At 43.9% G+C, this 14,033-nt stretch overlaps 1 protein-coding gene across 1 annotated transcript; it reads right to left on the reverse strand.

Annotated features, from left to right (window-relative positions):
* Positions 1–1,129: 1,129 nt before the first annotated feature.
* LOC123095858 (uncharacterized) lies at positions 1,130–2,903 on the reverse strand. The gene is made up of 2 exons (XM_044517429.1): positions 2,406–2,903; positions 1,130–1,704 (listed from the first exon to the last, which is right to left on the reverse strand). The coding sequence occupies exons 1-2, from the start codon at positions 2,781–2,783 to the stop codon at positions 1,531–1,533; spliced, it is 552 nt and encodes a 183-aa protein (XP_044373364.1). The 5' UTR covers positions 2,784–2,903; the 3' UTR covers positions 1,130–1,530.
* Between the last annotated feature and the right edge of the window lie 11,130 nt (positions 2,904–14,033).

The following is a 14,033-nucleotide window of genomic DNA, read 5'->3' on the forward strand; positions in this document are numbered from 1 at the left end:
GAAGGGAAGGGGAGAGCGGCAGAGCTCGACGGCGGATGGGCAGCACGGCGGCTGGTTTGGGCTCGGCGGCTCGGGCTGGTGTGGCCAGCGGCGAGGGGAAGCCTCTGGTTTTATAGCCCCAGGTGGTGTGAACGCGTGGCGGAAGGGGAGGCGTCGCCGCGCCCGCCAGCCCGTGAAGCGCCGCCCGTGAGGAATCAATCGCAAGGCTGACCGGCAGCAGCCTTGCCATTGATTCCCCGCCGGAAACCGAGGCGTTCTGGGGAAGACGAGGCGCGTGCCGCTAACTCGGCGGGCCCGCGGCTCTTTCACGCCAAAACCGCTCGCCCCGGCGCACCCAGCGCGCCGGGTTCGGCCTGAGGCCGCCGGCGCCGATTTCGGCCCAAGCCGGCGAAAAACGTGCTCCTGGGAGCGCGACTGGGCCGATTTTTGAACGCCGGCGCGGAAAAAACTTCTGGGAGGGCCTGTTGGGGGCGCGTTTCAGCTAAAGCCGGGAGACAACTTATAAATGTGCAACTACACAATGCATGATTTTTTTTTAAAAAGACCAAGTTGCATACAGTCTATGAAATGTGAAATTACATTACAATCCTATCATCTACCTACTAACTTGCAGTAGATCGAGCCTTATACACTTCCAAAAATATAGCTGAATTTAATCAGTACTAAAAATTTACATTTTTTCTTTTGTATTTTGACATATATACTATCGCCCAAGAGGGGAAAAAGATGGATTTCATCACAATATACAAAGTTTTGTAGGTCTTTTAAGTTTTTTTTAAAGAACCATGTGATCGCAAACCTTTTGAGTACAAGAAAAAACATGAAAATTTAACATGTTATTACCACTACAAACTACATATTTTTCTAAAAGTGAAGGATTATCCAAGGAAAAAAATATGTATATATTAGTACCATGATTTCAAGTTTTAACTTGAATCTTGTACATGTCTTACTGGCTAATCTCAATTGGTATGAATGCAAAAAGTTCTTGCAGAAGATTATAAGCATAAAAATTAGTGAGACGGATAAGTGGTAACCGTTGGTTGAATCGAATCATAGCTAATCGTTGATAAATTATTTTCTACTTTCAACATAAAGCAATTCAAGGAAAGTTCAATACAGAGCAGAATGAGATATGTGAAATAATATAAGCTCAGAATATACATTTTTGTAGGTAGATGACAGGAAGCAGTCAAATCACACAAGTTTGCTTCTTACACAGACATCTAAGCAAACCATTGGAGTACCAAAATCAAAATAAAACAACAATAAAAATAGAAGCATAGCTGAATTTCATCACCACTAATTAACCATTTACATATTCTGATCTCGAGGTAGGATTATTCAAGAGATAATTCAGTACATAGTGATCGCCCGCTAATTTCCTTTTCCAAACCATGGCAGCCAATTTCCTTAACACTATGGTTGCAAGCTTCCACTGAATGTTGTACAAGTTTACTGGCTACTGCAGGGCCCTATAGCTCAAAGAGAGAGCCTTCATTTCTTTTTCCTGATGTCTCCTTGACAGTCCTACTCAAGAGCTGGTGCTACCTCAGTTGGATTACCTTCAAACACATCGGCGCCAGATGATTCTGACTCTTCGGGGAACTCCTGGACTTGGGTTGATTCCTTAAAAGCAGGAGTGTCTCTGAAGTCTGATGCCCCATCGTTATATGTAGCCACGGCAACGCCGCAAGCAACCAACTGCACAAGTGTGCAATTTTTTTTAAAAAAATTACTTCCATTGCATGAGAATTAACATGGTTAAATGGATGGATTAATGTGATGATCTAAGTGGATGGGATAACAGGTAGAGCTATCTCTACTTATTGAGTGGACATCTGCAACAATAGGTGGTTAAGTTGTCATAATGCCAATGATCAAACACAGGTCAGGAATGTTAGCCAGCAATGTAAGCTAACAAAGAAGTGGTAAATTATCTCTTGTTAAGCAGTCAGCAAATGTAAATAAATAGCTTCATGTATGTTTTCAGCAATCTAAACAAGTACCAGCAGAGTTCTAGACATTGGAAAGGATTCACTCTTTTGGTTCACATGAGGAAAAGAATTCAGTAGCTCAGTGCACTACAAAGAGTGGTTATAACATGAACATGGAGCCCTCTCTGTTTGCAACTATTAGAAATGATTTAGCAGATAATTACTCGCGATCTAAGCAATTTTAATGGCAGTCCCAGCTTGTCGAATTCAAGGGATTGCTTCATGCTGACTTCCACTTCCTTATGTGGGAAACATTTCAACTTAGAGCTATTCCACTGCAAACCAAATTTCTCTGGCGCGGACCTCTCAAGAAAAACTGAAGATTTCCCCTTTGAGAAACTATATTCAGATCCTACGTCACAGAAATGTGCTACAGCGCGAAGTAATGGAGGAGGAGGAGGTGCTCACGGAGAAGAAGACGCCGAAGGCCCACATGTACTGCACGAAGAAGCCGAGGACCTCCATGTTGGGCCCCTCCCAGAAGTCGGGCTTCTCCGGGTCCGGCAGGTACGGCATGGGCTCCGTCGACACCTCGAACCCCAGCGGCTCCCCCTCCCACTCCACGCCCTCCCACGCCGGGCCGGTGTCCTCGTCCGCGTCGGGGGTCTCGACGCCGCCGCGGCGCTTCTTGCCGCCGCGCTCCTCGAGGCGCCGCTGCGTGCGGGACGAGACGCCGGCCCGGCGCGCGAGCGCCACATGCAGCGCGGCGCGGCGGCCCAGGAGTGGGAGGCGATGGCGGGCGGCGGTGGCCGCGCCGAACGGCGTGGGGGAGCTGAGGAGAGACATGCGGCCTGGGGCTGGAGGCGGCAGTGGCTCTGCGCGACTGTGCGCGCGCGGGGATGTGAGGTGCTGACCGCGAGCTGAGAGAGGTCACGTGGAGAGCCTGGAGCGGGGAAGCTCTGTGTGGGAGAAGATGAGATAAGATTTTTATTTTCCTCTCCCCTTTTGTTTTTCAGTTAAGTGAAGTATTTACACGCGCATAGGTCATTTTTGTTTTACCCCATCTAGAGGGGCGAGATTACTTTTTTTAATACAGTACAGACACAAGCGCTCATATACACGCGCATATACTCACCCTTATGAACGTACATACGCACACCCTACCCCTATGAGCACCTCCGAAAGACTGAATGTGCATCGCCAGAAATCCTGAAATAAATCCAGGAATAAATGCGAGCACCAGGACTTGAACCCTGGTGGGCTGAGAATACCACAGTCCTTCTAACTATCCAACCACATGTTGGTTCGCCCTTTTTTTCTTTCTATTTTGTGTTCAACAACTAATTTTTTTTTTGTAACAAGAGGGAGGTGCACGAGGCGCCAAATTCATTCAAACATAGATCAAATACAAATTACAACGGTGAATAACAACACCTGGGCAAACCAACTGTGGGAATGCGGCTAAAGTTGGACAAGCGGTTTGTCTATGAGCTAGTTTGATGCACGAAACAGGTTCCGTGCTTATATTTAGAACCCAATGAGCACAGTCGTGCACAACTCCATTGAGATCCCTTTTGATATGAAAGATTAAGGGGTTGAACTGTGTGGAGTTGCAAAAGAACGCAAGAAGGTGTTCCGTAATGTCCCAACGAGTACAAGCAGAATTGTCATCCTTGGCGGTAACACCTTTGGACAAAGATAGGTTGTCTGTATGAAAAGTAGGTCTCTGAATGTTGAGCTTCCTAGCAATGACTGCAGCTAGATGCAATGCTCCAGCTCCAACCACAAGTGGAGAAGAAGCTTGATCCATTGTGGCTTCAACCATTATACTGGATGAGACTTCTTTATCAGGGATTTGAATATAAAAGCCTAATCTTATTGTTGTAAGGTGCAACCTTCCAACGACCTTGGAGCTCTTCCTAGAAGCATCCAAAAGAGATCTTTGGCCCCACAATAAAGATCTGTAGAAATAGAGCAACATTGGGAAGGCAAGGCATGGTTAGAGTCATTAGAGCTTATTTTTTATCAAGAGGTTGGTCCTGCTCATCAGAGTAAGTGTTGCAGACAGTGGTTGCATTCTCCATCTAATGTACCTAGTGGGGAGAGAATTTTTTTCCTATAGAAAAGACGATCATTTTCCAGCCTTCCAAAGGCACCGTAAGAAAGTAAACAAGTTTTCACATAGTTGTAGGGGTGGTTCATAAAAAGTAAATGTTGAATTATGCTTTTCCTGTTGTCATGATTGAATGCAAAAGTACCAAACCCTAAAGTACCACAGGCTATAAAACTAGGCTACTTTCGCAAAAAAAAACATACAAGGAAGAGGAGCATATCATCTAAGTCGGCCACACCTGCAACAAGTTTAGTTTATATAAACTCAGTACATGCCCGCTCTGAGCCCACTGGGGGGGAGCTTTCCTTAATAGCCTCCATGCAAAGGTTTGAATTCTTGACGCCAAAAGCTTTTGCTTCCAAGCCTGCTTAAGAATATTTTTTACCTGTGAAGAAATTTGTCTTTGCTGGTTGTTGGGAGATTTCTGGATTGTCTACAAGTAAAGTTTGCAAGTGCTCTTTGAATTGCATTTGCAAGAAGGGGTCAAATCCCAACACAAAATATCACTACCATTGTCCTACAAAATAGGAATTTGAAAGTGCATCTAATTTCATTGGTGGATTTTGATAATCAATGTCAACATATCTCAAGGAACTAATATCTCATACAAGTTTATTTCAGGAAAAGTTCCTTCTGGGTGCAACAAAGTAATAGAAGGTGACCCCTACAAATTGCATCAAGACAAGTGTTGGCCAAGTCTAAGGACGTCATTTTAGTGGCCAAGACCACATTGAGTCCATAGGCAATGACGGTGCTATCAAATTGTGATGAAGATGTTGTGGTGAGTTTAGTTCTCCATGTGCTTAAAGACCAAACTTCAAAACCCTAAAATTCCTTCAAAGATTCCTCCACTATATCTACCTAGTTCCATTCACTTCGGAGCTTCCGAGCTCTTCCAGTCGGAATCGCGGAACCTTTCACTAGATATAGTTGTTGCATACCTCTTTCCATTCAGAGCTTCCAAATGTTTAATTCGGAATCACCGAAGCATCTATAAACCTTTTGTTGTTGTGCCAGTCGGAATTTCCGAGGAGAAAATTGAAGTGTGTGCCATTGCTGAAGTGTACCTCTCAGAGCCTACGAATGATCTTTAGTTGGACCTTCTGAACCGTCAGAAAGTTGTCTCCTTGTTCACGTGGGAGCTTCCGAGCTATGTAATAAAGTTGGTAACAATTAGATTTCCGGCCCCTCCTATTTATGCCCCCACCTGTTCACTCAAAGCAAACTCCACTCACATCATATGTTTTGAGAGAGAACTCCACCTCCTTATGCTGATTTCAAGGGCTTTCTACTCCACCCATCCAGGTCAATCCTTTGAGATCTAATCCCCTCTTGCTTTTTCCTCTTTCCTATCCAATTAAAAAGCCATCTTGAGAGAGTTTGAGTGTTTAGGAGTTTGTCTTTTGAAGCACAAAAGCAATCCCTATCTTGTTATGTTTGGAGGGTATGCACCTCCTGAAGGAAATATGCCCTAGAGGCAATAATAAATTTATTATTTATTTCCTTATTTCATGATAAATGTTTATTATTCATGCTAGAATTGTATTAACCGGAAACTTAGTACATGTGTGAATACATAGACAAAACATAAGTGTCCCTAGTATGCCTCTACTTGACTAGCTCGTTTATCAAAGATGGTTATGTTTCCTAACCATAGACATGTGTTGTCATTTGTTGAACGGGGTCACATCATTAGGAGAAAGATGTGATGGACAAGACCCATCCGTTAGCTTAGCATTATGATCGTTAAGTTTTATTGCTATTGCTTTCTTCATGACTTATACATGTTCCTCTGACTATGAGATTATGCAACTCCCGAATACCGGAGGAACACCTTGTGTGCTATCAAACGTCACAACGTAACTGGGTGATTATAAAGATGCTCTACAGGTGTCTCCGAAGGTGTTTGTTGGGTTGGCATAGATCGAGATTAGGATTTGTCACTCCGTGTATCGGAGAGGTATCTCTGGGCCCTCTCGGTAATGCACATCACTATAAGCCTTGCAAGCAATGTGACTAATGAGTTAGTTGCGGGATGATGCATTACGGAACGAGTAAAGAGACTTGCCGGTAACGAGATTGAACTAGGTATGAGGATACCGACGATCGAATCTCGGGCAAGTAACATACCGATGACAAAGGGAACAACGTATGTTGTTATGCGGTTTGACCGATAAAGATCTTCGTAGAATATGTAGGAGCCAATATGAGCATCCAGGTTCCGCTATTGGTTATTGACCGGAGATGTGTCTCGGTCATGTCTACATAGTTCTCGAACCCGTAGGGTCCGCACGCCTAACGTTCGATGACGATTTGTATTATGAGTTATGTGATTTGATGACCGAAGTTTGTTCGGAGTCCCGGATGAGATCACAGACATGACGAGGAGTCTCGAAATGGTCGAGAGGTAAAGATTCATATATTGGAAGGCTATATTCGGACACCGGAAGTGTTCCGGGTGATACCGGGTCACCGGAAGGGGTTCCGGGCAACCCCCGGCAAAAGATATGGGCTTTATGGGCCAAGTAAGGGAACACACTAGCCCACAAGGGGCTGGTGCGCCCCCTATAGGGCTAGCCTCGTGGGGAGAAAGGGAAAGGAGAGGAGGAAAAGGAAAGTATGAAGTAGGACTCCTACTTCCTTCCCCTCCCCCCCTCCTTCCTTTCCCCCTTGTCCAAATATGGTAAGGGGGGCCGAATTGGACTAGGGGCCCAAGTAGGATTCCTCCTACTTGGGCACGCCCTAGGCTGCCTCCCTCCCTCTCCCTCCTTTATATATGTGGGGAGGGCACCCCCAGAACACACATCAATTGTTCCTAGCCGTGTGCGGCGCCCCCCTCCACAGTTAACACCTCGGTCATATCGGCGTAGTGCTTAGGTGAAGCCTTGCGCCGGTAACTTCATCATCACCGTCGCCATGCCGTCATGCTGACGAAACTCTCCCTCGGCCTCAACTGGATCAAGAGTACGAGGGACGTCATCGAGCTGAACGTGTGCTGAACACGGAGGTGCCGTACGTTCGGTGCTAGGATCGGTCGGATCGTGAAGACGTACAACTACATCAACCGCGTTGATAAAACGCTTCTGCTTTCAGTCTACGAGGGTACGTGGACACACTCTCCCCGCTCGTTGCTATGCTTCTCCTAGATAGATCTTGCGTGATCGTATGAATTTTTTTGAAATTACTGCGTTCCCCAACAGTGGCATCCGAGCCAGGTCTATGCGTAGATGTTATATGCACGAGTAGAACACAAAGAGTTGTGGGCGATAATAGTCATACTGCTTACCAGCATGTCGTACTTTGATTCAGCGGTATTGTTGGATGAAGCGGCCCAGGCCGACATTACATGACCGCGTTCATGAGACTGGTTCTACCGCCATGCTTCGCACACAGGTGGCTAGTGGGTGTCTATTTCTCCAACTTTAGTCGAATCGAGTGTGACTACGCCCGGTCCTTGTTGAAGGTTAAAACAACAAACTTGATGAAAAATCGTTGTGGTTCTGATGCGTAGGTAAGAACGGTTCTTGCTAAAGCTCGTAGCAGCCATGTAAAACTTGCAACAACAAAGTAGAGGACGTCTAACTTGTTTTTGCAGGGCATGTTGTGATGTGATATGGTCAAGACATGATTATATAAATTGTTGTATGATATGATCATGTTTTGTAACACAGTTATCGGCAACTGGCAGGAGCCATATGGTTGTCGCTTTATTGTATGAAATGCAATCGCCATGTAATTGCTTTACTTTATCACTAAGCGGTAGCGATAGTCGTAGTAGCAATAGTTGGCGAGACGACAACGATGCTTCGATGGAGATCAAGGTGTCAAGCCGGTGACGATGGTGATCATGACGGTGCTTTGGAGATGGAGATCAAAGGCACAAGATGATGATGGCCATATCATATCACTTATATTGATCGCATGTGATGTTTATCCTTTTATGCATCTTATTTTGCTTAGTTCGATGGTAGCATTATAAGATGATCTCTCACTAAATTTCAAGGTATAAGTGTTCTCCCTGAGTATGCACCGTTGCGACAGTTCGTCGTGCCGAGACACCATGTGATGATCGGGTGTGATAAGCTCTACGTTCACATACAACGGGTGCAAGCCAGTTTTGCACACGCAGAATACTCGGGTTAAACTTGACGAGCCTAGCATATGCAGATATGGCCTCGGAACACTGAGACCGAAAGGTCGAGCGTGAATCATATAGTAGATATGATCAACATAGTGATGTTCACCATTGAAAACTACTCCATCTCACGTGATGATCGGACATGGTTTAGTTGATATGGATCACGTGATCACTTAGATGATTAGAGGGATGTCTATCTAAGTGGGAGTTCTTAAGTAATATGATTAATTGAACTTTAATTTATCATGAACTTAGTCCTGATAGTATTTGCATAACTATGTTATAGATCAATAGCTCGCGTATAGCTTCCCTGTTTTATTTTTGATATGTTCCTAGAGAAAACTAAGTTGAAAGATGATAGTAGCAATGATGCGGACTAGGTCCATGATCTGAGGATTATCCTCATTGTTGCACAGAAGAATTATGTCCTTGATGCACCACTATGTGACAGACCTATTGCAGGAGTATATGCAAACGTTATGAACGTTTGGCAAGCTCGATATGATGACTACTTGATAGTTTAGTGCACCATGCTTTACGGCTTGAAACCGGGACTTCAAAAACGTTTTGAACGTCATGGAGCATATAAGATGTTCCAAGAGTTGAAATTAGTATTTCAGACTCATGCCCGTGTCGAGAGGTATGAGACCTTTGACAGTACTTTGCCTACAAGATGGAGGAGAATAACTCAACCAATGAGCATGTGCTCAGATTGTCTGGGTACTACAATCGCTTGAATCAAGTGGGAGTTAATCTTCCAGATAATATAGTGATTGATAGTGTTCTCTAGTCACTATCACCAAGCTACTAGAACTTTGTGATGAACTATAATATGCAAAGGAGGACGAAAACGATTCTCAAGCTCTTCACGATGCTAAAATCGTCGAAGGTAGAAATCAAGAAAAGCATCAAGTGTTGATGGTTGACAAGACCACTAGTTTCAAGTAAAAGGGCAAAGGGATAGAAAGGGAACTTCAAGAAGAATGGCAAGCAAGTTGCCACTCCCATGAAGAAGCTCAAAGCTGGACCTAAGCCTGAAACTGAGTGCTTCTACTGCAAAGGGAATGGTCACGAGAAGCGGAACTACCCCAAATACTTGGCGGATAAGAAGGATGGCAAAGTGAACAAAGGTATATTTGATATACAGATTATTGATGTGTACTTTACTAGTTTTCATAGCAACCCCTGGGTATTTGATACCGGTTCAGGTGCTAAGATTAGTAACTCGAAACGGGAGTTGCAGAATGAACTGAGACTAGCTAAGGGTGAAGTGACGATGTGTGTTGGAAGTGGTTCCAAGATTGATATGATCATCATCGCACACTCCCTATACTTTCGGGATTAGTGTTGAAACCTAAATAAATGTTATTTGGTGTTTGCGTTGAGCATCAATATGATTTGATCATGTTTATTGCAATACGGTTATTCATTTAAAGTCATAGAATAATTGTTGTTCTGTTTACATGAATAAAACCTTCGATGGTCATACACCCAATGAAAATAGTTTGTTGGATCTCGATCGTAGTGATACACATATTCATAATATTGAAGCCAAAAGATGCAAAGTTAATAATGATAGTGCAACTTATTTGTGGCACTGTCGTTTAGGTCATATCGGTATAAAGTGCATGAAGAAACTCCATGTTGATGGGCTTTTGGAATCACTTGGTGCTTGCGAACCGTGCCTCATGGGCAAGATGAATAAAACTCCGTTCTCCGGAACAATAGAACGAGCTACTGACTTATTGGAAATAATACATACCAATATATGTGGTCCAATGAGTATTGAGGCTCGTGGCGGGTATCGTTATTTTCTTACCTTCACAGATGATTTGAGCAGATATGGTTATATCTACTTAATGAAGCATAAGTCTGAAACATTTGAAAAGTTCAAAGAATTTCAGAGTGAAGTGGAAAATGATCGTAACAAGAAAATAAAGTTTCTACGATCTGATCGTGGAGGTGAATATTTGAGTTACGAGTTTGGTCTTCATTTGAAACAATGTGGAATAGTTTCACAACTCACGCCACCTGGAACACCACAGCATAATGGTGTGTCCGAATGTCGTAACCGTACTTTACTGGATATGGTGCGATCTATGATGTCTCTTACCGATTTACTATTATCGTTTTGGGGTTATGCATTAGAGACAGCTGCATTCACGTTAAATAGGGCACCATCTAAATCCGTTGAGGCGACACCGTATGAACTATGGTTTAGCAAGAAACCTAAGCTGTCGTTTCTTAAAGTTTGGGGCTACGATGGTTATGTGAAAAAGCTTCAACCTGATAAGCTCGAACCCAAGTCAGAAAAATGTGTCTTCATAGGATACCCAAAGGATACTATTGGGTACACCTTCTATCACAGATCAGAAGGCAAGATATCCGTTGCTGAGAATGGATCCTTTCTAGAGAAGGAGTTTCTCTCGAAAGAAGTGAGTGGGAGGAAAGTAGAACTTGATGAGGTAATTGTACCTTCTCTCAAATTGGAAAGTAGCTCATCACTGAAATCAGTTCCAGTGATGCCTACACGAATTAGTGAGAAAGTTAATGATGATGATCATGAAACTTCAGATCAAGTTACTACCGAACCTCGTAGGTCAACCAGAGTACGATCCACACTAGAGTGGTACGGTAATCCTGTTCTGGAGGTCATGTTACTTGACCATGACGAACCTACGAACTATCAGGAAGTGATGATGAGCCTAGATTCCGCGAAATGGCTTGAGGCCATGAAATCTGAGATGGAATCCATGTATGAGAACAAAGTATGGACTTTGATTGACTTGCCCAATGATCGGTGAGTCAGTAAGAATAAATGGATCTTCAAGAGGAAGACGGACGCTGATAGTAGTGTTACTATCTGCAAAGCTCGAATTGTCGCAAAAAGTTTTCGACAAGTTCAATGTGTTGACTACGATAAGATTTTATCACTCGTAGCGATGCTTAAGTCTGTTCGAATCATGTTACCAATTGCCACATTTTATGAAACCTGGCAAATGGATGTCAAAACTACATTCCTTAATGGATTTCTTAAAGAAGAGTTGTATATGATGCAACACGAAGGTTTTTTCAATCCTAAAGGTGCTAACAAAGTGTGCAAGCTCCAGCGATCCATTTATGGACTGGTGCAAGCCTCTCGAAGTTGGAATATACACTTTGATAGTGTGATCAAAGCATATGGTTTTATACAGACTTGCGGTGAAGCCTGTATTTACAAGAACGTGAGTGGGAGCACTACAGCCTTTCTGATAAGTATATGTGAATGACATATTGATGATCGGAAATGATGTAGAATTTTCTGGAAAGCATAAAGGAGTGTTTGAAAAGAGTTTTTCAAAGAAGGACCTCGATGAAGCTGCTTACATATTGAGCATCAAGATCTATAGAGATAGATCAAGACGCTTGATAAGTTTTTTCAATGAGTACATACCTTGACAAGATTTTGAAGTAGTTCAAAATGGAATAGTCAAAGAAGGAGTTCTTGCCTGTGTTGCTAGGTGTGATGTTGAGTAAGACTCAAAACCCGACCATGGCAGAAGATAGAGAGAGAATGAAAGTCATTCTCTATGCCTCAGCCGTAGGTACTATAAAGTATGCCATGCTATGTACCAGACCTATTGTATACCCTGCCCTGAGTTTGGGAAGGGAATACAATAGTGATCTAGGAGTAGATCACTGGACATTGGTCAAAATTATCCTTAGAGGACTAAGGAAATTTTTCTCGGTTATGGAGGTGATAAAGAGTTCATCGTAAAGAGTTACATCGATGCAAGCTTTGACACCGATCTGGATGACTCTGAGTCTCGATCTGGATACATATTGAAAGTGGGAGCAATTACCTAGAGTAGCTCCATGCAGAGCATTGTAGACATAGAAATTTGCAAAATACATACGGATCTGAATGTTGCAGACCCGTAGACTAAAATTTATCTCACAAGCAAAACATGATCACACCTTGGTGCTCTTGGGTGTTAATCACATAGCGATGTGAACTAGATTATTGACTCTAGTAAACCCTTTGAGTGTTGGTCACGTGGCGATGTGAACTATGGGTGTTAATCACATGGTGATGTGAACTATTGGTGTTAAATCACGTGGCGATGTGAACTAGATTATTGACTCTAGTGCAAGTGGGAGACTGAAGGAAATATGCCCTAGAGGCAATAATAAAGTTATTATTTATTTCCTTATTTCATGATAAATTTTTATTATTCATGCTAGAATTGTATTAACCGGAAACTTAGTACATGTGTGAATACATAGACAAAACATAAGTGTCCCTAGTATGCCTCTACTTGACTAGCTCGTTTATCAAAGATGGTTATGTTTCCTAACCATGGACATGTGTTGTCATTTGATGAACGGTGTCACATCATTAGGAGAATGATTTGATGGACAAGACCCATCCGTTAGCTTAGCATTATGATCGTTAAGTTTTATTGCTATTGCTTTCTTCATGACTTATACATGTTCCTCTGACTATGAGATTATGCAACTCCCGAATACCGGAGGAACACCTTGTGTGCTATCAAACGTCACAACGTAACTGGGTGATTATAAAGATGCTCTACAGGTGTCTCCGAAGGTGTTTGTTGGGTTGGCATAGATCGAGATTAGGATTTGTCACTCCGTGTATCGGAGAGGTATCTCTGGGCCCTCTCGGTAATGCACATCACTATAAGCCTTGCAAGCAATGTGACTAATGAGTTAGTTGCGGGATGATGCATTACGGAACGAGTAAAGAGACTTGCCGGTAACGAGATTGAACTAGGTATGAGGATACCGACGATCGAATCTCGGGCAAGTAACATACCGATGACAAAGGGAACAACGTATGTTGTTATGCGGTTTGACCGATAAAGATCTTCGTAGAATATGTAGGAGCCAATATGAGCATCCAAGTTCCGCTATTGGTTATTGACCGGAGATGTGTCTCGGTCATGTCTACATAGTTCTCGAACCCGTAGGGTCCGCACGCCTAACGTTCGATGACGATTTGTATTATGAGTTATGTGATTTGATGACCGAAGTTTGTTCGGAGTCCCGGATGAGATCACAGACATGACGAGGAGTCTCGAAATGGTCGAGAGGTAAAGATTCATATATTGGAAGGCTATATTCGGACACCGAAAGTGTTCCGGGTGATACCGGGTCACCGGAAGGGGTTCCGGGCAACCCCCGGCAAAAGATATGGGCTTTATGGGCCAAGTAAGGGAACACACCAGCCCACAAGGGGCTGGTGCACCCCCTATAGGGCTAGCCACGTGGGGAGAAAGGGAAAGGAGAGGAGGAAAAGGAAAGTATGAAGTAGGACTCCTACTTCCTTCCCCTCCCCCTCCTTCCTTTCCCCCTTGTCCAAATACGGTAAGGGGGCCGAATTGGACTAGGGGCCCAAGTAGGATTCCTACTTGGGAGCGCCCTAGGCTGCCTCCCTCCCTCTCCCTCCTTTATATACGTGGGGAGGGCACCCCTAGAACACACATCAATTATTCCTAGCCGTGTGCGGCGCCCCCCTCCATAGTTAACACCTCGGTCATATCGGCGTACTGCTTAGGCGAAGCCCTGCACCGGTAACTTCATCATCACCGTCGCCACGCCGTTGTGCTGACGAAACTCTCCCTCTGAATCAACTGGATCAAGAGTACGAGGGACATCATCGAGCTGAACGTGTGCTGAACACGGAGGTGCCGTACATTCGGTGCTAGGATCGGTCGGATCGTGAAGACGTACGACTACATCAACCGCGTTGATAAAACGCTTCCGCTTTTGGTCTACGAGGGTACGTGGACACACTCTCCCCGCTCATTTCTATGCTTCTCCTAGATAGATCTTGTGTGATCGT

Source organism: Triticum aestivum, chromosome 4D (assembly GCF_018294505.1).
Source record: "Triticum aestivum cultivar Chinese Spring chromosome 4D, IWGSC CS RefSeq v2.1, whole genome shotgun sequence".
NCBI lineage: Eukaryota > Viridiplantae > Streptophyta > Magnoliopsida > Poales > Poaceae > Triticum > Triticum aestivum.

Bases quoted from the DNA above. Each gene is read 5' to 3' on its own strand.
- LOC123095858 (XM_044517429.1), bottom strand. From the start codon at position 2,783: ATGTCTCTCCTCAGCTCCCCCACGCCGTTCGGCGCGGCCACCGCCGCC. The intron at 1,705-2,405 runs GTGAGCACCTCC...ACACTTGTGCAG, and splicing joins CCTTCGGCGTCTTCTTCTCC to TTGGTTGCTTGCGGCGTTGC.